Source organism: Corapipo altera, unplaced genomic scaffold (genome assembly GCF_003945725.1).
Source record: "Corapipo altera isolate COAL_440 unplaced genomic scaffold, ASM394572v1 193, whole genome shotgun sequence".
In the NCBI taxonomy this organism is placed as follows: domain Eukaryota; kingdom Metazoa; phylum Chordata; class Aves; order Passeriformes; family Pipridae; genus Corapipo; species Corapipo altera.
The window spans coordinates 1,172,250-1,198,020 of NW_020884996.1; the positions used below are offsets into that span (position 1 = coordinate 1,172,250).

General features: G+C 45.2%; 1 protein-coding gene across 2 annotated transcripts in view; it reads right to left on the minus strand.

Moving 5' to 3' along the window:
* Positions 1-1,541: 1,541 nt before the first annotated feature.
* Positions 1,542-25,771, minus strand: part of LOC113958413 (ceramide synthase 4-like) — a 42,463-nt gene continuing 18,233 nt past the window's right edge. For both annotated transcript variants that reach the window (XM_027666641.1, XM_027666642.1), the window contains exons 3-12: positions 23,321-23,494; positions 15,900-16,017; positions 13,719-13,837; positions 11,660-11,717; positions 9,777-9,827; positions 8,741-8,833; positions 7,963-8,091; positions 7,591-7,697; positions 7,042-7,198; positions 1,542-3,524 (exon numbers count right to left, since the gene is read on the minus strand). In XM_027666641.1, coding sequence (XP_027522442.1) covers positions 3,333-3,524; positions 7,042-7,198; positions 7,591-7,697; positions 7,963-8,091; positions 8,741-8,833; positions 9,777-9,827; positions 11,660-11,717; positions 13,719-13,837; positions 15,900-16,017; positions 23,321-23,494 — 1,198 coding nt within the window. In that variant the 3' untranslated portion in view covers positions 1,542-3,332. The remainder of the gene's footprint in view (positions 3,525-7,041; positions 7,199-7,590; positions 7,698-7,962; positions 8,092-8,740; positions 8,834-9,776; positions 9,828-11,659; positions 11,718-13,718; positions 13,838-15,899; positions 16,018-23,320; positions 23,495-25,771) is intronic.

The following is a 25,771-nucleotide window of genomic DNA, read 5'->3' on the forward strand; positions in this document are numbered from 1 at the left end:
GCTATTTTTCTTGTGGCTCAGCTGGAGCTGGATGCCTCATCTCCCACAGTGGCACTAACATCATGTGGTGCACACACTGGGTGATGGACATCTCCTCTGCACATGGGGGATAAAGGTAGAGGGGAAATAGAGTCAGGTCCTGATGTGGCACCCAGTGCTCTGTCTGGGAAGGGAGGTCTCCATCAGAGAGTAAGGCCTATGAGGAGCAGGTGAGAGAGCAGGGTTGTTTAGCCTGGAGCAAAGGAGGCTCAGGAGTGACCTTATTGCTCTCTACAACTCCCTGACAGGAGGTTGTAGCAAGGTGGGGGTCAGTCTCTTCTCCTAAGTAACAGGAGCAAAGGAAACGGCCTCAAGCTGTGCCAGGGGAGGTTCAGGTTGGACATCAGGAAGAATTTTTTCATGGAAAGCATTGTTAAACATTGGAATAGGCTGCCCAGGGAGGTGGTGGAGTCTCCATCCCTAGAGGTGTTCAAGAAACAACTGAACATGGTACTCAGTGCTCTGGTCTGGTTGACAAGGAGGGGATTGGTCAAAGACTAGACTCGATCTCAGAGGCCTCAGAGGCCTTCTTCAACCTAAATGATGCTGTTATTCTGTGGTCTGCTCTGCTGGGCTTCTCAGCAGACAAGTGACAGACTTCTCTGCAGGTTTTCTGTAACAGCTGCTCTATGTGGGGGTCTGTGATGCCCCCAGTGAGGAAATGGATACACTAAATTCATAAACGTTATCGCGCCACTCAGAAGCTTCTCAGCCCTGGAGCTGATGTAAAGAGAGAAGGTGGAGCAGTGTGAGCAGGAAGCTGAATGCACACAGAGCTTCTTTCACCCTGAGCAAGTTGATGGCAAGAGAACAAATTCAGCAGCTCATGTACCCCAGTGACTCATCACTGTCACGCTCAGTTCCTCAGCTGAAGACAGCACTCAGTAGTTCTTACACATTTCCAACAGTCTCCTGTATCCTTGTTGTATCCTTTCACAAGAACCAGATTTGCCTCCTAATGATCTTATCTCAATCTCCAGGGGCATAGCAAATCAGATCAAATCCAACAGGCATCAACATAAGTGGTGGCTCCACGGTGCATTGTGCAGACTCTGGGAAGCACTCTGCTCCTCAGAGGAGAGGTGGTATGATTTTACAACAGGGATTTTCCCTAGCCTTCTAAAACCTCACAAACAAGAAGAATAAACTACTCTCCTCCTATCTTTCCAAGGCCAAAGCACCTCCCCAATGTTGCCATCTTTGACTTGCCACTGACTGGCAGTACCAAGGAACCTGGCCTGCCCCCAGGTCTAGTCTAGGGGTGCCCCAAACTGTCCCTTCTTCCAGGGCCAAACGCAGCATTACCACACAGGAGACAAACCAGGCAGCTGCAGTTCTCTGCTGGCACAGCTCAGTGTGCCTGTGTGTCCTGGGTGTGCAACATCCTCCCCTTGGCAATGGCACCCACACGTGTCTCCCTCATCACGTGTCAACCTGTAGAGGTGCAGCCAGCCAGGTGACCTCCTGGTAGGTAAAGAAGTAGAAAAGAGCACAGACGATCAAACCTTTTAAAAGTTATTTATAAAGAATGTTTACATTCAGTAGTACAAAATGATATATAACCATCCCTCCTGAGCACACCACCTGCAGAGGGGCAAGGTCCTACACTCAGTTCACAGCATACAGAGCCTGTGCTTCCAACTTCCAGTTAGCTCAAGGTTTCAGAGACAACCTATCTTCAGCAAATATGGATTTAAACAACAATGCAGGAGCAGATGCTCTACTCTCACACCATGTTACTGCCCTGGAATTACCCCTACTGGAACCACTTTTCCCCTTCTGAAATTATCCAATTCCAGTTTAGAAATCCAATCATCCAAACGAGTTTTGACTGAAACCGAAGATGAACACACACAAGCTCAGATCAAATCTTTCTCAGTCACATCTCAGGTGGCCTGAGTGGATTGATGAAAACCCTCTTGTCTTTCCATGCTGTCACTTGCCTTTTAATTTAAACATGTGCACCACCTCCTCAAATAAGGCATCTCCTTGGTCTATGTCCTATCCCCCCCCAGCGAACATTGGGCACACAGAGGGAAGTGTCTGCCTGGCCCTGGCAGCCTAAGTCCCTGCACTCATTACAGTGAATCTGTTAATACTTTGGTTTCATATATTAATTGACCCATAAAACAGAAACTCATGTAACACTAATTTAAATATTTTAAGGGACTGCAGAATCCAAAATCTAAGACTACACAGGATACAAGATATGGCATCTAAACAAACTGAATCAGCACTGCATCATGACTTCATGGATCACTGCTTTACACTTGCTGTTCTTGACACACCTAGGCAATGGCCCTGGAGTTAGAAGGCTATGTTAAAGCATTATTCCATAAGGTTCAGCAGATTTTCTCTGGATCCTTTTTGCTCTGAGGACAGGGGAAATGTATTCCCTTCTTGCCACAAGCTGACTCTGTAAACATTTCCCACTGTGCCAGTCACACTGGGTGAAAACGTGAGCATTTTCATCAGTGTTGTCTTCTAGATTATACTGTTCCTTGTCACCTCCCTTCTCCTGACTGTTTCCTTCTGAAAAAAGTTTCAAGGATTACCTGACAGTTGTGAAACAGCTGCCTGGATTTTCCAGCTCTTCCAACTATGATTTGGGTGGGTACTCCTCCAGCCTGGGCTCTGGAGTTCCCACCTCTGAGGCAATAATGCTGACCCCAAACAGGGACTGAGATCCATATCCTTACAAAACTGGCCACTGGCACATGGAGCACTTCCTTTGAGAAGAACATGTTTTCTCCTAGGTCTTTCCAAAGCTTTCATTTCATTATGCTCAGTTTTGATTCTCTAAGTGTCACAGGGCACCTGTCTTTTCAAAAGAAGTGTCTCAGTGTTAAGATATGGAGTCTCACACTTGTCAGGCATAATCATTACTGGCGATGGGCCAGGGCCTCCAGAGGCTGATCCAGGCTAAAGAGATTCCTATCAAACAACATTAGGTGGGTAAAACTTGGCATTGCCAGAGTTTATCCACCTTTTTATTTTTAAAGTATTTTTCAAGATTAAAACATTTGACAACTATGGTACAAGTCTAACACAAGTCAAACCACTTTGATCCCTTTCTATCTGTTCCAAGGCTACAACCTACAGTAAGCTTTTACAGAAGGAAGACCAAAAACTTCCTTCAAGTATCACTGACTACAAACACTTCTGTTCAGGGGAAGCAGAAATTCAGCTCTAGGATACTGCAATTGCACTCCATTTTGTCTACACAGTGAGCAAAACTGTTTCTACAGATGGTGGCCTGTGTTGACTGAAGGCCAGACCTGTGTGGACAGCAGCTATCTCTCCTTGACGTGGCCGTTGGCAAGGTGGGCTCTGCTGCTCAGGGGCTCAGCCCCGTTCCTCTGGATGTGGCCGTTGCTCGTCACGTTGCTGAAATACGTGGTCCCGTTCTTCTCCTTTTCCCTGATTTTATCTCTTTCTTCATCCTTGTCACTTTCTTCTGTGTCACTCCTCATGTCCTTTTCCATCTACAAAAACAGGTTAAGTGAGAAGCAGGACAAACACAGCCCAAGCAGCAGTGCTGGCTGAGCCACAGGATGAACCTCTGCCTCAGCTGCTTGCCCCCAGCACAGTCCTGCTCTGCCCTCAGCTCTCACAGCACCCTCAGGAACAGATTCTCCCCATCTTTGATTTCAGTCTCAGTGGAATCCTGTCTGTGCTCCTGATAAACTTCAGGAATTACAGGCTGAAAAGCAGCACCAAACCACAGATGCCCAGGACTGAGGACAACAGTGTAAGCCTGACGAGATCCACATTGCTGCTCTGGTCATCTGCATGTGGGGAAAGGATGGGGGAGGCAGTTTAACCAAGCTCTTTTACATTTTCCAAAAGGGACAAGGAGCTACCTTCTGCCCACACTTGGCCTTGGCTGCAGGCTGAGAACACTGCTTGGGACAGGCTGGAAGCATGTGCTTTCAGACAAACCAAAGGCTCAACAAAGAGCCACTCCACTCTGACTACAACCAATTTTATGGTCAGGTTTTTCCTCTTGCTATTGACTGAGAGACCTGTAATCCACTTTTGTAAGTATTTAATTAATTGCCTGATAAGGAAGACAAAAAAGAAACCATGTGATAAAATGACAGCTTAGAAAAGGCAGCCCAGCACTTGCTGCCTTCTCAGGCTGTTTCTACTCTGCCATACAAGATGCCAAAACTGGGGACAAATTGATGGTGTCACACTCCTTGTTGGAAAGAGGGAAAGCTGCAAACTCCTTCTGTGACCTGAGCTTTGGAAACTGCTCCAGGGCATGTCTGGTGCTGCACAGACATTTAGTCTCCATTTATTCTGTCTGTTCTTTTTGGGATCTCTCAGATAACATTGAGAAGTCTATTTGGTCTGATGCTCTTTCCAGAGATCACTACACCCAGATGCAGACAGGATTTGTAAGAATCTAAACTTGCAGTGAATTCAAACTGCCTCCAAGGAGATGCTATCTGCTGTGAACAACCTGTGCCTCAGGACCCTCAGGAACTGACAATTCAGGAAATATGCAGGAGTCTGGATCTGCAGCATAAGGACAAATAATAGTCAATATTTCTAAGTTTATTCATTCATGGCCAGAGAATGTGGCTGAGACCTTAAACCTGGCAAGATTCCCAAAGGAACTGTACAGCTGCTCCCTCTGTGAGGGAGTGAAACTTGTACTTCAGGATCTAAGCTGAGTTCTAATTGCCAGGGATTAGGGAACATCATGTGAGAAGGTGGTGATAGTAATCCTGTAGCCAGAGAGGAAAACTGGAGACCAGAAAGGCCCATGAGAAGAATGTGAACTTCTGACTGGATCAAGAGTTTCATGCCTCTAAAAAAGGGGAGAATGTCCTGTATTCTTGCTGATACTGCTTTAGGCTACTAAATATTATCACTGAGACAGATCTGTTCAGGAGGATTTATTTTTGCAGTTCACTGCTTAATACGGAAAGTTCTCAAATGTATTTTTACATCAAATCCGGCAGATTGGTTTTCAGATAAATCAGAAAAAATCCTGGATATGCTTCAATATTTTCCTCCCTGATGGTTCATTCCTTTCTAATAAGACTATTTATTGCCTCATCATTTTACACAACAATAACTGCAATGGTAATTCAGCCCCCACTAGAATCAGGAAAACAATAAAAGGCCATCTTCAGTTGCACCTTCATTTTCTGCCCTGTGAAGTTTCCTGATTTGCAAGTAATTTGCTCTGTGCTACTTGAGGTAGCAGAAAAAGGGAAAGCAGATAAAGAAAATGGGGACAATATGCACGAAGATGAGCCTTTAATGCTTGTTCTCAGTTCCCATAAGGCAGAATTCCTCAGCTGGGTACTAAGAAAACAAGTCATCCTGGGCTCTGAGGTCAGTTCCCACGAGGTGCTGACCAGTTACCCCTGGACTGCGTCCTTGGCACATGGCCAATCTAATGCCATTAGGTCATGGCTTTGATTTCAGGAAGAATTTCATGCTGAGCAGCAGTTTGGTCTCACAGCAAATACTACAGGCCAGAAAGAGTGGGATGTGGGATGCATTTCACTTCAGTTTATACAGCTGCAGCTCAGATACTCGTGTCTGGTCGCTCTGTGCCCAGTGAACAGCACTGCCAGGTGCAGGATGGAATGGACCATGCTTTGGGCATGCCTGTTTCCCTCTGCTGCTGCAAGAAGAGCCCAGGCAGCTGGATTAGACAGAAATACCTACTCTAGAGACATCTCCAGCACTGTAACACAATCCATATAAGATGTGTTTTAATGATCTGCATGATGGGGCAAAGCATACTCTCAACAAGTTTGCTGGAGACACAGAACTGGGAGGAGCAGCTGATCCTCCAGGGAATGGTGCTGCATTCCAAGGGATCCAGAAGGCTAGAGAAATGGGCTGACAGGAGCCTTGTGAAGTTCAGCAAGGGCAAGAGTGAAGTCCTGCCCCTGGGGAGGAACAACCTCAGACACCAGAACACGACTGGTGCTGATCAGCTTCCCTAAGAAACACCTGGAGGTTCCAGCATATGCTGAGTTGAACCCAAGCCATTGCTGTGCCCCTGCCCTTCCTGGTCTGTCAGGTCAGGGATGGGATCCTCCCCTCAGCACTGGGGAGGCCACAGCCCGTGTGCTGTGTCCTGGTGTGGGCTCCCCACTGCGAGAGACACGGACACACCGGAGAGAGTCCAGGGAGGGACTGCAGAGATGATGGACAGACTGGGGCACCTCCCCTGAGGAAAGGCTGGGAGACCTGGGACTGCTCAGCCTGGAGAAAGGAAGGATTTTGTCAATGTAGATCAGCACCTGAAGGGGAGGGGTGAAGATGGAGCCAGGCTCTTCCCAGTAGTGCCCAGAGACAGGACAAGAGGCAATGAGCACAAACTGAAAGGAGGCTCCCCCTGAACATCAGGAAACACTTTTTTACCGAGAGGGTGTTGGAGCACTGGCACAGGGTGAGCAGAGAGGTGGTGGAGACTCCATCCTTGCAGGTACTGAAAAGCCATCTGGACACTGTCCTGGGCAACCTGTTCTAGGTGACCTTGCTTGAGTCAGAAAATACAGACAAGGCTTCCAGAGGTACCTTCCAACCCCAGCCACTCTGTGATTCTGTGGTCTCAGGAACAATGTAATCAAAAATCCTGTACAATCAGAGAAGAACTTTTCCACTGGCCTCACCAGTCATGACAACTTCCCTTGCCTTCACTTCTTAGTTTTGTTACAAATGCAAATCACACTGCACCAAGTGTTGGGATCTTTACTCAGATGTCACTGGCTTTGTTCACTGGGAGTCCAATCCACATTTTCATTGAATACAAGCATCAGAAGTGGACCCAACGTTGTAGTAACTCATAAAAATTTTTGGGGTCAACTCTCCCTAATAATACTGAGTTTCCTTTCACTTCACTGTTCGGAATGTACACGGATAATTTCACTGGGGTAAGAAGGAATCCATCCCAGATGGACCCCTGTGCTCCCAAGGTGGACCCTCTCTCCCCATGTGATGTAAAGGGTATTACAGACTGATGCATACCGTGCCCTGGAGGATGAACTTGTAGACCATGTGAATAATTAGGCAGGACCAGAAGACATGGAGCAGCTGCAGAATTATCAGGAGAGTGTTCACGAAGTAGTATCCAAAGAAGGGTTGGAATATCTCCATGGAGTAATAGTAGGTGTTATACAGCACTCTGCAAAAGGGAGGGAATTGCAGTGGAGGGAAAACATGTTGTTAGCAGGGCCATAATTGAGCCCCAGAAAGTTCTGATCACAGAGGAAGTTTCGGATCAGCCACTTCCATCTTTATCTATAACACATGTGAACCAACTCTCAGTTCCCCACCCAAAATATGCAGGGTAGAGCCAAAGGCCCAGGACTCCTCCTCTGCAGGACCCTTCAGGGCTTCAAGACTACTCTATAAACTCCAAGGCCGAGCACCCTTGTTTACCCCAAGGCAGGTGCAACAGCCACGTGGCACTTCAGCCTGTGCAAAAGGCATGGAGAAGCAAAGGCTGCAGCACCCAGCTCATTCTCCTGTCTTTCAGAAAGCAGCTTTTCCATGTCCCCTGACTGCAGCACTCACGTGTAAGGGTAAACGACCAGGCGGCTGATCAGGAAAACAGCGGAGAAGATCATGAAGAGGCTGTCACAAGTTTTTTTCCACTTCATGTAATTGAATATCTTGGTTGGCTGGAAGGAGAAAGAACGATAAAACAGCATCTGCACATGCTCCAGGAGGCTAATGACACAGGCACAGCACAACCTGCCTGCAGGTAACCACGGCCCTGCCCAGCTCTCTGCAGGGCACCTCGGCTGGGCCAGCAGATCAGCACGAGGGATCTGTGGAACACCCCAGTGCTTGGCCCACGTTGTGCCAGATGAAAGGACACCCTCAGGCTGGAGAGCACCACTGCTAACTGGGCTTTTTGCCTGGCAGGGAGGTTGTGGAGCTCACCTCTAGGAAGCAATCAGAGGCATCGTGAATCACCAGCACCAGCGTCCCGATGCGGATGTAATTGCCACAGTATGAGAAGCTGATCAGGAAGATGGTTGCAGCATGATGGACTATCTGCTCCTTGAAATCCTGGTGAGAAAGGGAACAGCAGAGAATAAATTTCATAGTGCACCTCCTGCCCTGGTCCAAGCATGCCTCCCACAGGGAGCAATGATACCTCTCTACCCCGTGACTAAGAAACCTCCCACTACGGGTGTTACTCATGTAATTCTTTTACCAAACACAGCCTAGAAATGTAAGCAACCAAGAGACCCAGGAGTGAAGGGTTTATGGTGTAAACTGAGGATCTTGCAACAAAGAACATTCTCTCCCTCCACCAGCAATGGTCTGATGCTGTGCCCTGCAGTCTGTTGGGGCACTGGCACCTGGAACACAGGCAGCTTAACTGGGAGAGAAACACCTCTTTTTCTGTCTCTGTGATCAGTGCAGCTTAGAAGAGTCACAGAAGCCAAATTTTTACATTTAGATTTTAAGTTTGGATTGAGAACTGCAGTAGTTTACAACTTTCTATATCAGGGTTTGTGTTCTCCACTTCCCAGAGGAGCAGGAAAACAGTGACTGGGAATGGAAATTCCTGTCAATGAGCAAGGACAGAGTCACACAAAACCTCAGACTAGCACTATACACATAGTGTATAGATGCTGTTGGAGATCTCTGTTCTGAGCATTCAGGTTGTGTTCCTGTTTGTTCTTGCTTCTCCCCTGAGACTGCCCCTCACCTTCCTCTTCACGTCAAAGGGCAGGGTGAAGACCAGTGACCAGTAGAAGGAGAGCTCCAGCATGTAGTACCAGAACAGGGAGGGCTGGAGAGGCTGTGAGAGAGGGAGAGACAGGGAAGTATCCATCAGATACAGTAGTGCAAGGACTGGAAGTGAAAACTCCTTTTGAGGCAAAAGATTCAGACAACCAAACTAATAAAGCTGGTTCTTGCAGCTACAGGGGGAAATACTTCAACTGAACCACGTGGTCATTTACTAAATGTCATCTGTGCCAATGTGAAATCAAATAGCAGGAGAAGTTTCACTTCACCACACCATATTGAATATTTGGGGAACCACCAGGTAGATCCTGAACACTTTTAGGATTTTTTCAGCACTGTTCAGATTCCTGAGCAGCCAGCACAGACCTTTAAAAACTACTTTCAGCCTAGCTGACACTTTGCAGAACACCCAGAGGGTGTTTTGGTCTGGGCTCGTAAGAGATGTAACACTTCCCAACTCGCCAGACAGCTTCTTGCAGTGCTGTTGTCAAAAAAAATCAATATATACATTGTCAAACTGTAAGAGAGCATCTTCTGCCCTCAGTGGGAATGATGCTGTATTGCTCCTGTATTTCCACTGGGAAACAAACTCCCCTGGGAGCACTGTGGACATGACTCCTCAGCACAGTTGGAGCACACCACGTGCTGAAGTCTTTACTTCTCTCCTCAGACAACATGTTCTCCTCAGGCCTCAGTCTCTTCTGCAAACTAAATAACACTGCAGCATTCCCAATTTACTGCTTCTTGGCTCATCTGGTCAGAACTCTGCCTTTATTTCTGCAGCCTCCTCCTGCTCTGCTGACTCATCCTCTCTCGTGTTTAGATGACACCAGGTACAAAGATATTCTCCCCTAGATGAGGGTTTGAATTCTTAGGGCTCGTAAGTTTGAATTTGATTCAGTGTCCTCTTTTTGTCACTAATATAATCTGATTTTCAAAAGATACTGAAACACAACACAAGATTTATAGCAGCAATTTTCCCTTGTGTGACTCACCTGTTGTGGATATCCTGTCCAGCACTCCCTATGGTCCCAAAGCCAAGGTTTCTGCAAAGAAAATGCAACGTGAATGTGAGAATATCAGAGAAATCCTTTTCTTATCAACTGTCTAAGTCCTTTAGTTTGTTACTGCTATAGACTTTGTTGTGTTTTATTACAGGCAGAGCTGGTCCCACTGTCTGGAATTCAGTTGCCAAGAGATTTTCACTATGAGGACTTGCAGCTGCTTGTAACATTTCCAAATTGTGGCTATTGTGCTGAAACCTCACGTGTTGTTTAGCCCAGTTTCAAATCAAACAGCTCAGGGAAGACTTCTGCCAGCTTGTTGCAGTCTTCTACAAGTCTGAGGTTGTGGTGGTGATGTTTTGATTATTTTAAAAGACTCTTACATGTACAGAACCAGGAGAGATATGTGATACAGAGAGGACAAAGTAAAAACCATGAAACAACTATGGCATACTGTGTTTCCTAAGCTAGAAAAGAACCCCAGATCTCTGAGTTTCATCATTCCTCTACAGCTGTTTTCTGGTGGCCTATGAAGAGAACTTTCCTTTCACTGACTCGTGGGCAGAGGTTTTTGATGTCAGTCTAAAGCTACTAATATAGAATTCAAACATTTGCTTTTTTCCAAATAAAGAAGGATGTTTCACAAAAACAAATGCATGTTAAAACGCTGCCCAGGTTTCAAAGTAAACACGTGAAAGTCATGAAATCTCACATGCATATATGCCCTGTCATGTTAGTTGTTTGTCCTTCTTTTTAATGCAGTCATTTTGGCACAATTTAGGTAACAGAACATCATCCTATTTGCTACAGGATCTAGAGGTGCTGTCTGTAGGATAGATTTCTCCTTTTTTTCTGTGAAAATTGGAAGATGTGTATTGAATAAAGACAAGAGTTTCACAAAAAGTGAAAATTACATCTCATCCACAGAAAAGGTCAGATGACATGCAGAAGAACGTGATTTTGCCCCTTGTTGCCACAGGGCTCTTGTACAATGCCAAGCAGGCCACCACACTTTAATACCTGGCCTCAAAGAACAGCCTTCTGGAATTCAGATACCCTCACTCCTCTGCTAGTTCATCCTATAGCCTAGAGTACCTTAAATCCTGACTTGATAGTCTGTGTAAGTTCAAAAGTCTTGTTACAATAATGAGGTTACAAGGACAGTCTGTGCCTGCTGTCTTGGGACCTCACATTTTCCATCACTTAACCCCTCAGACAGTACCAGCAGACTCTGGAAAGCTCACTTAGGGAACCAGATTCAGCAAAAGAGTCAGGGGAACCTTTAAAATATGGGCAGAGGATGCCCAGTGCCCCCAGTCCCAGCTCAGTGCCTACAACTCAGGGATTAGAGCACACCTGTGGCTTCTGTTACCTCTTCTGCCTAGTGAGGCAGTTCTATTTGCATCAAGAGAACTCATTATTTATTAAATCAGAGAAAAGGCAGAGCCATGAACTTGAACCAATCACACCCTGGGTAAGGAAAAGAAAATTAACAAATAAAATTACTAAATTGCAGTCCATGGTCCCAAGGAAGCCTGAGTTTTTTACCTTCAACAGGTATTGGATACAATAGATATCTGCAGCTTCCATGATGTGTTCCACCTCCCACCCCACAGAAATGTACTTTTACACAATCCCAATTTTCTTCTGTTTTGCCAGAAGAAGAGGAAACATCTTGGTTCTGAGCTGGAGTTCCTATAATAAGCACAGTCCAGCATACTTGTGGTCTCCTAAGTGTGCTATGCAGGGGATAGACACTGACCTGGGTGGAAAACCTCTAGAAGAAGGTCTGAAAAGACATGTTTGACAACAAACTCTGCCATTCTTGCAGGCACTGGTTGGGTAGAACAGCAGGTGGGTGCTTGTGTACTCACATCATACAGGACAGCAAGTCCGGTGAAGAAAGAAATGATGTAAAATGTAAACCTCCAGCTACAAACAAACAAAACAAAGTGTGTTAGAATCCCATCCATTAACCCCCGAGCTGCAAGGCTGTGCATCCTCACACTCTTTCAGAGAATGACACTGTTAAGACAAAGACACACATTAATGTAGTCAGGGTTTGCCCAGAACAGGAGCAGCTCTTTGCATGTCACCAGCACATTCCACAGACCTCACAACTACTTTCCTTACTTTAGAGATGTCAGAAGAAACAAGAATCTCGCTGACTGAAATCACTGAGAGAATAATCCCAAAGCTTCCCAGCGCTGGCAGATGCATTTGTAAAATGTCAAACAGTGCCAACCTCTCTCCTAGGCCTTTGGAGATCAGGCATGCTAAATGCATTATCATGTAAAGCAACTAATTACTGTCCTGTTTGGCCTCGGTCAGGAGCTGGTAAAGATTTACCACCATTAAACCCACACAGAAGCACATGTGAACTGTTTGCCAAGTGCAGTGGACAGAGGCAGGTCACTCTGAATGTACACACATGTAGTAAGGAATGACAGGAATTTCACCCCAACAGAATAAACAAGTTATTAATAAACTAAACACAGGAAATATTCAAAGGAATAAAACTGTCTAAACCAGTCCTGTAATTTCCAAAAAATCTCCACAACAATTCAGACGTAATTGCATTTTGAGAGAGTGACTCCACTTGCCAATGAAACCCCCCAGAAGCTCCAATACAAAAATAATCTCTGCAAAAATAATCTCCTGTGTCACATCAGAGACATATTCTGTCTACAGACTGCACATGGTGACAGAGGGCAGGTGGGAGGACACCAGCCTCAGTGAGCTGAGGCAGAAAAGGATTTACTGTTTACTATTTACTGTTATTATTTACTACAAGTTATCCAGTGCAGAGAGAGCTGAGATTTCATCTGGATGGAGGCAGAATAAGCATCCTTGCTTTACTACTCCTTATCTGCAGTTTCTGTAAATATTTCTAACTGGAACTACCTGGAATATTATAAATAAATAATAGACATCCTTTTCCTTTATTTCAATTAGGTTTTTTAGGCAGGGGTTTTGAATTAGAGGTGGAGTGCTAAACGGAGTATGAGGTGATGAGCTTGAAGTTGTATCCCTGTGGATACACCCTTTTAGATAGATGAATAGCACTCCAGGTATTTGCTGACTTATTTCATCTTCATGGCTTTCCTGGGAGAATCCACTTCCTGACACAAATAGCAGAGCAGCCACTCATAAGTCAGGTATTCCAACCAAGCTGAGAAGAATTCCCCTTTTCTGTGGAAAGCTGAGCCAGGACTGACATTCACAGATCTGGCTGATGGGAGATTTATTTGTTGTGCCTCCACACAACAAGCTGTGGGTTTCCACACAGCTGTTTTCAAGGCAACTTTTGCTCTTTGCAAAACACAAGCTTTCACCCAGGCCCCTTTTTCTGCCCCTGGGGAAGGGTGTTGGTTTGTGACTTTCAGGATGCTGAAGTCAAGCGACAGCAGAATCCAATCCAACCCACTGCCAGTGGGTTTTGAAAGCAACAGTGTGCAAAATAGTTGCAGAAAAGATGCAGCAGAAGGAATCAGCTCACAGAGAGGTAAAGGGAAGTCATGGAAAAGGCAAAAGAAAGGTTGAATTTTTTGTAGGTACTGAAACAGCAGCAGATGACAACACAAGAGAACTTTTCAGGTATGACTGTGTTTCAGAGCAAAATGCCAGCCTGACAAAGTCAGAAACAGGGGCCTGATAAGGAATGAAGGTGAGACAGCAGTAAAAGCAGACTTGGGACTGAAAATAATGAGGAAAAGCAAGAAATGTTTAAGGAACAAAGAAGTAGCAGAGTTGCAGAAGAGCCAAGTGGGTCAGGGAAGAGCTGGGATGTTCTCAGCTCAGGGATGGAGGGCAGCAGAGAGCTGGGATCTCTGCACAGGGATGGAGGACAGGATGGGAGGCAGTGAACTGCCTGAGCTGTCAGAGCTCAGCTCTGGTGAAAACCTGCTGCTCGTGGCTCGTGCTCCTGCTCACCAGGCCTCGCAGAACTTCTTGGACAGGCTGGGCCGGTCCATGTTCCTCCGGCGCCGGAACCACCTCTCCACCTTCCTCACTGGCAGGTCACATTGCTTGGACAAACGGATCAGCTCACCCTGGAAAACAGGTTCAGATCCAGGTTCAAAGGTCAGATGGGGCAATATCTCATCTGATCCACCACAGAGCCCAGCTGGGGGCTCCCAGCAAGCCCAGATCTGTGCAGGCTAAGGCATCTTTTTGAAAGCTGTCTGTTCCTAGTGTAAAAACCTCAGACAGTAGAAAATCCTTCTGTTCCCCTCTAAGCAACTGGTTATTAATGCTAAATGTTGAAACTTCTCAGTTTTTAATGTGAATTTCCCCAGTTTCAACTTTCAAACTGGTCTTGTCTCCTCACGTGAGTTTGTTGTGAAATGGCTTCCTCACCTTGTCTTCAAGGACCAAGTCCCTTAAATCTGTCACTCCAAGAAAGATTCACTGCAGCTTAGATAACATTTTAAAGTTCTGCATCAAATCTTGCCATGCCTCTCAGCATTCTGATGCATAGATGCCATGAGCAGAAGCAATGCAATTTTCCTACCGGATATTCTCCTGTTGTGGTAAACCTGTTAGGGATAATTTCTCAATAAATTACCCACAGAAATCCTGCAATTACCTTCCTTCTTGTCCTAGGGCTCTTAAGAGTTTGGCATGTGACACGAAAAATGTTTGTCATGTTTTATATTCCTGCTTGGAAGGGTCATCATGGATAACCTTATTTTTTAAGTAAAGCAATAGTTTTTCATGGAATGCCTTTACATTAATGGTATCAATGTGACAGTGACTTATACAGCGTGAGCATGTTGTACAAAAATATGTTCACTGCAAATTTTCAGATGTTCTGCTTTTGACTCTTACTTAGTGACTTGTGTTCTGGTGGTGGAGACAAATGGAGATGCTAATTTATATTCTCAGGCTACTCCATCATGTGGAATTCCTCCCAGGGAAAGGCAGGCAAGAACTGAAAAATCTCACAAGTAAAAATCTGCCTCTAAGCAAGTGTTTGAGAGCTCATGGGAGAGGGAGGAAGCCAGCAGGCTGGCAGGGGTGTATCTGGTGAGCAGAGAGCAGCTGCCAGGGAGCAGCACTAGTCCTGCTCCACCTCTCAGTGCTGTCAGAGTCTCGTGGTGAGGACATGTTCCAGTGTCACAGATTTTCTGGGATAAAAGTACAGCTTCAGTGCAATGTGGGTGCAGGGAGAGCTGTGGGGAAAACCTGCTGGCAAAGCCAGGCCTTTCCCTACCACAGGGGACTTCACTGACAAGATTAAATCCTAATATTGCCTGAAAATTCACAATCCCAGTGTTTTTAACCCTCAGCAGCAGGTATTATAACTCTGGATTATCTTGCCAACTTCTTCAAGAGCACTCCTCTTAGCCCTCAGGGGAAAACTACCCTACTAGTTGTGTTTGTAGGCTTCTGATGCTCCTCACAATCTCTGTGATGATGACCAAGACTTTGGCTTCCTGAAAAGGCCAATCTCAAACTCACGGACTGCACAGCAACAGAATGACCCAGCCCAGGACTAGGACATCAAGCCACACACACCTGCTGGGCTGCAAGGACTACCAGTGTGGGAGTCAGCTCAAGGCAGCTGATATGACTAATTCTTTACAGGGTTTTCTAATACCTGAAAAGAAGCCATCACAGAATGGCTGGGGTTGGAAGGGATCATGGAGGCCACTTGGTCCAATGGGCCCTGCTCAAATAGATCCAGGTTCCCAGGACCATGTCCAGACAGCTTTGAGTTTTCCCAAGGATAGAAACTGCACCACCTCTTCTGGGCAACCTGTTCCAATGCCTGGTCACCCCTCAGAGCAAGAAAGGTCACTGATATTCAGGCAGAACCCCCCTGTGTTACAGTTTGTGCTGTGTATAAGGTAAGCACGAGAGGGAACTGGAGTTGCATTATCTCCTTTGGGAGAACAGTTTCCTCCCAAGTGTTCAGAAACAGAGCTGAGAACTGCTGGCACTGCAGAAGGACCCCAGCTGCTCTCAGCCAGCCAGTGCTACAGTCATTCCTGCTGCTTCATTGAGCTTCCAAATATGAATGGCATTACCAAACTCCAGGATTCCAAATGGGAGATTTTGTTTGGCTAAAGACACCAAATCTACAGGAAAGCACAGGAAGAAGGGACTCACCTCTTCAGGGTTCTTGCAGCGTGTACTATAGAACGTTTCCAGCACAGGGTTGGGCTGAGCTTTTGGTCTCTGCTTGTCTCTCACGCCCAGTTTGGTACTGAGGGGCAGGGCTATGGCTCTGCAAGAGAAAAGATGAAGGTTCAGCCAAAAATAGAACAGTGATTTCTGATATGGCAGCGCTGTTCAAACATGAGGCAGCACATAAGGGCTGCCTCCCACATGTGGATCTAAATGTGGGTGTCATGTCAAGCAGGTAAAAAGGCAAACTTACAGCAGAAACAGCAGGACTTTTATCCTAGTGCTCTGAGTTCTGTACTGTAATATCCAAAATTACACAAGGTAAGCAAATGCTGTATCCTGCTTTGTCAAGTTCTGAATCCCCTGCCACGGGTCTCTGGCTCTCCCACAGCTGATGAGGAGAACCAGAGTGATGATAAGGCCTAAATGTTGCTCCCTGCTTGGTCTAGAACATGCAACATACATGGCACCACCTGAACTAAGGGCTTGGCTCAGGATGTGGTATCAGAGGTGTAGTGTCAACGCAGAGGAAACGTCCTGCTGAAGCAGGAGGCCACTTGGTCTTTAGTGGAGTAACTCACCTCCATGTTCCCTAATGTAAGTCAAGCACAGCTGCAAAATAAGGACATGGCAACTAGAAAGCTATTCACATGGCATGGATGTTTGTACTAGCTGTGCATCTTCAGTCTTCTACGGTGAAGCAACGCAAAGAAAAAAATCTGCATAAACAGAAAAAAGTTACCCGGGGTAACAAAGCTGCTCACAGAACTGCTGTGCTCAACAGTTCAACTCTACCAACACTCTTGTCTGCCTCAGCAGCAGGAAACAGCGTCATCAAAGGTGTGAAGGGAGGTCCTGCATGGATATTGCACAAAGAAAAAACTAGGCAAACAACATTTAAAAAAAAAGACCCAAAAGAACTCCGTTTTACTTGAATTTCTGGAGAATTAGCTGTTCTTATTAATTGCTCCCTTTTACACACTGCCACTGGCATGCAGTTGGTCTCCTCGGAAGGAAGAGCACACAGGCTGCCCAGGATCACTTCTCAGCTCTGTTGCTAAACGTGCAAAACCTCTGGAAAGCCTTATCTCTGTATTCTGGAGTTCAGGTTTTTTGCTCAAGGTGTAACTGCCTCCCTGGAGGGTTACTGGGTTATTGACTGCAAACTGGTGCTGAGGGGGGTTCAACCTGATGAGCCCCGTGCAGGGACAGCGAGTGCTGAGCCCACACCAGCTCTGCCTGGTCCCTCCTGCTGCCCAGGCAAGTCCTCTGCTCAGTTATCCCTGATGACTTGCACACTGAACACGATTTCTTTTTTTATTCTTTTATTTTTTTTTACTTTGCATAAAGAAAGCTGTGGAAACCACTTCACTATGGAGGTGTTTAAAGGTGTTCCACTTAAAAAGAGTATGGGATGTACTTATGGCTGTGATCTGTGCTAGCCATACAGCTCATACTCCATATACACATGTGCTTAGGGACTGCTCCAGGTCCAGTATCCTTCTGAAGGGTCTTTCAGAAGTTTTCTTTTCAAGAACTCACTTCTCAGTTTAATTAACAGGCATTCAAAATAATTTTATAAACAGACCCCCTACCTAAGGAATGCTGTTAAATGGTTCCACATTTTGCTCAACTTGTGTAACAGCTCATTTCCAGCTTTCTTTAGAACAGCCATTCACCTGTGTATCAGCTATTCTTTGTCATCCTCTCTGGGAAATTCCTTTGGCATCACTGGCTACAGGAACATTTAAAGACCAATGAAAATGATATGTTTCCAGCATGAGAGAAGGGCCAGGGCTAAGCATGCTTGCTGGCAACAAGACACATAGATGGTTATCACAAAAACTATGTGTAAGCACTGAGTAGTTTCAGTCAAATTTAGCAGCACCCTGGCACTGCTGCTGGATGGCAGAGGAATTGCCATTGCTGGGAATTCTGGGGTTTTAGCTCTGACTGCTCTCAAGAAATGTTTGAACTGCATCTTATGATTTGTTTAGTATCAAGTGATTGGTTTAATAACAGTGATGTTGGACCAGCAGGTCCTGTGCTAAGAACAATGACACAGTATTTCAACGATATCCACAGCTATGCTGAAACTGGGAAAACATTTACCTTAAGCCCTGCACTGTGTCATGGTTCCTGTATTAAGCAGTTCCTTGAAGTTGGGCCTCATCTTTCTGTTTCAGAGGTCAGGCATTCGATACAAGTGCCTCTGAAGAGAAAGATGAAATCAAGTTCTGTTCTTAAAAATATTCCAGCTTACTCCTTATTGCAGCTCCTTATCAGGCCACGCTGGGAACTGAAAGGTCTGAAAATTTCCAGACACATTAAAGCAAAGAGAACCTTTCTGTCAGGTGTAAAGACAGCCTGACAACAAGTTTATTTTACTGAAAAACTACTTAAAGTATCCTGACCAATTTCTTAATTTTGTTTAATCCTTGACTTCTCTCTATTTCCTGCTGGTTTCTTATGGTCATGGTGTAAAATCTCACTTACAGAAACAAGCCAGTTGCAGCTGATAAAGACAGGGTGTAACCAAAATTACAATTACTTTGTTGTTGAGGTTTTGAGTTGGAGCATGAATTATGGGACCAATCCTACTTTTAAGAACATCATTGGGAAACCAAGGCCTGAAATTCTTCCTAAGGGACGTCTGCACATGTTGGCTGTATGCTCTGACTCAGTTTTCAGTTAAGTCTTGTTCCAAGCACAGCCCTAAAGAGGATGATGCTTGTACTGATTTCAACATCACAGATACATTATCTCAGTGGCAGGGATGGTCTCATCATAGCAGTTTATCAGACAGGAGGAGAAACCCTGAGGACTAAACTGCACCCCTCTCCAGAGCCAGATGCAGCCAGTGGGATGATTCTCATCACCAGCCAACTTCTCCATCAGGGAGCAGCTCTCACTCCACACTTTACGTGGCAAAGTTCTCACCAAGTTCTTTTGTTCAGTAATCAGAGACCAAACTGTCTTGTGCAAAACCTGCTGAAGCTGAAACTAAATGGATTTATCATGAAGGGCCACAAACTGCTACTCCCCCACCTTGCAAAAGAAGGCTTTCAGAGTTAGTATGAGATACAAGAAATAATGTAACTTTGGAGGGTTTGGGTTGTTTTTTTTTTTTTTAATTTATTTATAAGGGCACCACTCTGCAAATGCCTTCTAGTATTACAAAATGCAGAACCACTGACAGCAGCAAACAGAACTTCTATTCTTTAAACTGCACGGTTTCTTTCAGCCTCCTGTTTTCCTTTGGCAGGGGACTATCCCTGTGCTCCTGGAGTACTCTATTCCTTCTCTTGCTTACATGAGAATGCTTCAATCAGTTAAACTGACTGTTCTGTTGGATACAAGATCCGAGTCACTGCAGTGCTACTGTCCAAACTGAGACAGGTCAGTTTTCCATTAAATCCTACAACGTGTCCCCTCATCTTTGCACAAAGCCCTGCCTGTAAGACCCACCAGGAAGCTGTTTTCAGATCCCTCCTGATTACTGACCAACAACAAAAGTCTCTGGGCAAAAGGAATTTCAGAGAGATACATTTCTAAATAAAATACTTGAAAATGGTGTGCTTTCTTTTTCTGGTTCAAAGTATCTGTTCCTGGCAGATCAACAGTGTCCCTTTCTTTAAATGTATAACACATGGCCCACATACCATCACCACCTTCCTAAGAAGAGACCTAATATTTCTGACTAAAATCCCCTTCTAGTGAAATTTGGGAACAATGTGGATCCAAATTCACTGACACTGGCTTTCAGTTGCCCAACATCCAAAAGTCCCTGGTCAAGTTCAAAATCAGACAAATCCAAAATCATGTGTAAATTCTGTTTTCAGCTGCTTTACTATCCCTCAAAGCACTTCAGTTTCCACATTCAGAAATCATAACCATTCAGAATCATAGCACTCCAAGAATTTGATTTTTACAGAAATTCAACATTACAGAGCCAGAAGAGAAGCTGACATCCCTCCTTGCAGGTGTATGTCCAGTGGAAAGTTCTGCTAAGGTATACAGGTGCTTAAAATCAAGCTCCAAGTTACTGGTGCAGCACATATCTCCTACTCACAGGCAGAGTCTGGAAACATCAATGGAATAGGGAAAGTTCCCAAGTTCTGGGTCCTCTCTTTTCTCAGGACATCACCACCTGCCTCCCCCAGCACCTGCCTCAGTCCTGTGGCACAGCCCAGCACTGCAGCTGTGCTCTCCAGCACTGAATCCACCTTCTCCCACCTTCCTCAGCCCAAACTGGATCACAGAGGAGTTGCTTCATGGCCTGTGAGCTGTTTCTCCTCCCCCCAGGGCTGCACCCACAACCTCCTCAGCTCTCCTGGGCCACACCCGGCCCCTGCAGGTCCCCTTCCCACCTTACCCACAGCAAAGCTGGCTCTTGGCAGGATGCTGCTGTCTCAGTTTTCCCCCCTTCAACCAGACAGTTCCATGGGGAGGAAAAGCCAGCCAATGCCAAGAGGAAGAAGATCCATGCTGGAGGAAACAGGTTCTTTCCCAGGTTTAATACCCAAACAAAGAGGATGAAACCATTGGTCCCAGCACAGTGACTGATGAGGGATTGCAGAAAATCCTCTGGACTTCTCCTGCCTCTTAGTATTTGCCTGGAGTTCTGACAGTTCAGTGACATGAACACATTACAACATTTCCAGAATCCCAAAGCAGGCACCCCTAGGAGCTATCTAGAAACACTTGGTACCCAATGTACTGTTGCAAGTAATAGCTAAGGGTAGCTGAGGGCAGAATAAATTGTCAGAGGCCAAGCTACAGCCACCAAATCCAAACTTGTCCACTAGTTATATCCACTCATTTTGAACCCCAGAGCAGAAGTACAACCATACACAGTCAAGGTTATCTACAGAGAAAATGAGAAATAATACATCTTTTCTTTCTGTATTCTCAAAGTGGGCGTAAATTATTTTAAACAGGGCTAGTGCCACTGTACAGGTAAGGTAACGGAGTAATCTGAGGGCTGGATTCACACCTTGCCTTCCCAGAAAAAGTTTTCTTCTCCAAGATGAACAGGACATGAAATAGTAACGACTGAGAATGAGAACAAGTCATGTCGAAATAAATGACTGCAGAGTTAGGACAAACAAGAATACAGCTCAGAACACTGGCTTGTAATTTGCATAGGTAAAATAGTGCTATGATTATAGGTTCCCTGGACCTGTAAAATGGGCTTGTGATATTATCTTTTTCTGAGGGTGTGACATGAAGCTTTTATTTAATGAAATTTGTGAATCAAAACAGCTTTAGAATTAATGAGTAGGACCAGGCCTGTGGAAACACTCCCAGCTGAGGCAGCACTTGGCTGAGAAAGGAAAAAATCTTCACACCTGGCCATCGGCACCTCAAAGCAGATGGAAAAGATACCTGGATTGACTGGGAGTGGTGTGGCAGGAGGAAGGAAAACAAAGGGACAGAGTCACAGAAGCACAGGATCGAGGCTGAAAGGGGCCTCTGGAGATCACCCAGCCCAACTCTGCTGCTCGAGCAGGCTGAGGAGGGCTGTGTCCATCTGGGTGTATCTCCACAGATGGAGACTCCATTTCCCCTCTAGGGAACCTGTTCCAGTGTTCAACCACAGTAAAACAGTTTTTGTGTGTTCAGGTGGAGCATCATCAGGTGTTTCTGTTCGTGCCCGTTGCTTCGTGTCCTGTCCTGAGCCACCACGGGGAAGAGTTTGGCTCCTCCTTCTTCCTGGCCCCTTCTTGTACTGGGGAGCCATGGACTGGCCACTTATTGCAGGACATGGGCCCCATCTCCAGCCCCACTGTGCAGACACATCCCTGTCACTGCCTGACTGTGCCTCATGGGGTAGGGGATCCAGCCACATCTTACACATCAGCAAGGAAGAAATGTGAGTCACTCTTCTTTCAGTGGTTACCTAGAGCACCTTGGTTCCCACATCAGTAGAGGTAACCAAGATGCCTAAGTCCCCAGGAGAGTGCAGGACAAAATCCATGGAATTTATGGAATGCACACTAAATGTAATGTATACTGTTGTTTACAAAGAAGAGATTTGGATTTCAATTTCGTGTCATCCTAAAATGATTACTTAAAGAATTATTCACACATTTGGTTTTAATAAAACACTCCAGATTACAGCCAGTATTTTTACGTAAAAACATTCTCACAGGACAGCTCTGAATCACTTCAACTTCTATAAACTATTCCAAGCTGCCCTTGTGTCACAGAGAATCTGCAGAATAAACACCTTTCCAGCCCACAGAAAGGTCCATTTCCACTTTCTTGTGCAGTCACTTTTCAAAAAAGAATAAGAGAAATATTTTTTAAATTGTTGTTTCCCCCCTCTTTCTAAACTTAAAACCACTGTAGATTTTGACTAAACTATTTCAAAAAATTACCTCTTCAGAGAGCAGCTAACAATAGTGGGTTTTGAATAAACTGAAAACCACTTTAAAGAGTATTCAAAATCACAAAAGCAGACTTGCTCTGCAGTCTTGACAATGGTTAACACTGTAGTAAATCTCAGTTATCCTCCAGCAAATCTTGCTGTGTCACAGACCACATTAACTACTGACCAAGCTGCACAAAACAATGGCACCAGCTCAGGACCTTTATGAAACTCAATGATCCCTGCAGGATTTCTTGCTATACCTATGCCATAACCTCCAAATTTTCTGCCCTGAAGTGTTGTGTGTAAAGCACTCAAACACCTCTGGCCAGAAAGATCCTCGGGTCAGAGCAACTTCTTGTGCCAACCCTTGGAGATACCATGGATTTTGCAAAAAGCAGCCCCAAAAGCAGGTCTGGTAGCAGAAGGAGATAAGGATAAGAAATGCTGGCAGCCCAGCACTAAAGGGTCAAGCCAGAGGAAGCAGCAAAAAATTTGTCTCTGCATGGCAGTGGAGAGCAGGGGCACTCCACACAGACATCCCTGTGGCTATGCAGGGCTGGTGCTGAGGGTAGAGGGCTCAGCCCAATCTGATACATCCTATCTGCCTGTCTGTCAGCTGTGATACCCCAGATCCCCACTGCCCAAGATAAAGGAGACTTAACTGTATGATGTAGTCTAGACATGATTTCTGCTGCACTCGACCCAGCAACAGCAAGTACTGTGCAAAACACACATGTTTTTTGTCTGCCTTCATAAACACATGCATAAACCTCATCTAGGCTGACCTGTTTTAAGTGTAGGAAGTCACATTGCTTGTAATTAGACCTTAAGGGTAGGGTTTGTGCTCTATACTCAACTCATTTCTTTAGCCAGTACACAGGGCTGAAAAGAAGGAGCTGAAAAACACACCTCAGCAGACTTTGTGACCTGGAATTTCTGTGGGCCTCTTCAGTCAATAAAGCCAGCTTTTGGACCCAAACTGCTACCATTTCCCCTAAGAAACCCCTAACAGTACTAAGTAACTTACCTTTCAAAGGCACATCGAACGACAACCAAGATCAAAGCAAAAGGGATGCTGAGCAGGAGATCACGAGGCTGAGGGTAATGAATGTCTTCAGACTCTTCCATGTCCTCCCAGGTGATTCCTGGGGGCAGCCAGAACTCATGCTGCCACAGCCACTCATACAGAGAGCGAGCCATCCTGGAAGGGAGAGAGACCAGAATAAAATGAGGACAGCCTCACACGCAGTAAAACCTGTCAGCACAAGCACAAGGAGGGATTACACCCTCGCTGAGGTTGCATCTGGCTGCCCAAGCAGAGGAGCTGTGGGATGCAGCACTGCCCAAGGAACTGATAACCTGCTCACAGATCCCTATCGGGTGCTTGGTGAATGCCCACTCCTGGCACAGAACCAAAAAAAGAGCTGAAATGTAGATAAGTGCCTCAGAATCCAACAGAACATTAGTTTCAAGCTTCTCAGGTTCCCTGGTTCCTTTCCACAGCTTGGGATTGTGAGGATGAAGCAAGTCTGCTCCAGGGCTGGCAGGCAGCTCTCTTTTTCAATTTATATATCCTTATTTTTTAGTTTTTGATCTTTTGTGTTTATTTGTTTCTATTTACACATTGTAATTCCACCATAGGCATGTGTGCTATGCTTTAGCACATATGCTTTATAATTAATAATACTCTGAGATTTCACTTTATTTTAAAAAAAAAATCCTTCTTTTGCTTTGAATTATTAAAGAAACTTTTTCCAGATAAAAATTTTTGTGCAAGTTGATAAGCTGAGTTCTTAATGTAATTTTAAAGACCATGCCTGAAGATGGGATTTACATACATGATCAGCGAATTTAGCAGCATAAAGGACAGCAGAATGGGTGTGATGAAGCGTTCAGCACACAAATACTGTTGCTAGATAACTCCCTCATAACACAGACATGAGCTGCACCACCCTCCAATACAGGCAGCTCCTCTTAGCTGGTAAAAACAAACATCCCAAAAAGTGACACAGACTGTGCCAGCACAGAAGGAGGAAATGGGTATGAAATGCCCACTGAGATTATTGGAATGGGGCAGGAAGTGCCACCTTAGGAAATCAAGGGAAAAAGCACACAATTTAAGTGTCTGACCCAGGTATCATAAAGCTTCTCTCTGAGTAAAGTGCCAAAACCTGGCCCATTTTCTGCAAGAGGGACTGCCCAACAAATGGAAAACGAATCAGTAATTTGATTCTGAAGATATCCTTAATTCAGATGCACTTTCTCTGTTAGTTACACTAAGATCTGCCTTATTCCAGAATTTTGCAGAGCCTGGAGGATATTGTCTGAATTATAACAACAGAATGGTTTGGGTTGGAAGGGACCTTAAAGCCCATCCAGTGCCACCCCCTGCCATGGGCAGGGACACCTTCCACTAGCCCAGGTTGCTCCAAGCCCCATCCAACCTGGCCTTGGACACTTCCAGGGATGGGGCAGCCACAGCTGCTCTGGGCAACCTGTGCCAGGGCCTCACCACCCTTATGGGGAAGGATTTCTTCCTAATATCTAACCTAAATCTACTCTCCTTCAGTTTGAAGCCATTCCCTCTGGTCCTGTCATTACAGGTCCTTGTAAAAAGTCTCTCTCCATCTTTCTTATAGGCTCCCTTCAGGTACTGGAAGGAATCATAACATCTTTTCTTGATTTGGACTTTACTATTCATCACAATGTGTCTTTTGATCTGACTACAACAGGGCAGAACAGCACCCTAGTTTTCCAAATTTGGCTCATTTCTCCTGGTGCACGCACAGCCAATTCAGTATCATGACAAAGCTGATTACAAATATATGTGTAACTGATAGCAAGTGGATGCAAACTTTCTGATCACTTAGAGAGAAACATATATAGAAAGCAGGAAAACACTTTCCATTTTTCCTTGAAGAAAAAGGAAAACCATCTTATTAAAAATGCATTCTTCTCCTCTGTGCACTGCCTGATTTCAGCTTTTCATACCAAACCCCACAACATAAACACACCTCCTAAAAATCAAGAGCCTGATGGACTGAAGAACTGCAGTCAAAAGAAGCAGCAGTAAGGCTTCATGTTTTCAGGATGTTCTTGAACCTCCTGTAGACTGTGTGAATGCAGGTTTCTAAACAAGACTGCATATTTAGAGCAGAAAGTGTCTCTGTAGAAGCAAATTGTACTAGTATGGGCCTAACCTACACTGAATTCAACACCCTGTCATGGAGAAGTGTGGTGACACTGTACCAAAACAGCTTGTGCACTTCAGGCAGGTACTGGATACCAGTTTAGAAAAGCCAAACAATCTAAGCCAGGTGTCTGAATTACAAAGATCTTTACAGGCATGAAAGACACCGACCTCAAAAGTGTTGGTAAACTTCCTTAGCTGTTAAAAATCTCAGCTCTAGTCAGGGAAAGCATCAGGAATTCCACCATTTTCCCTCCAGAACTGTATATATCTGGCAGCAACACAAAA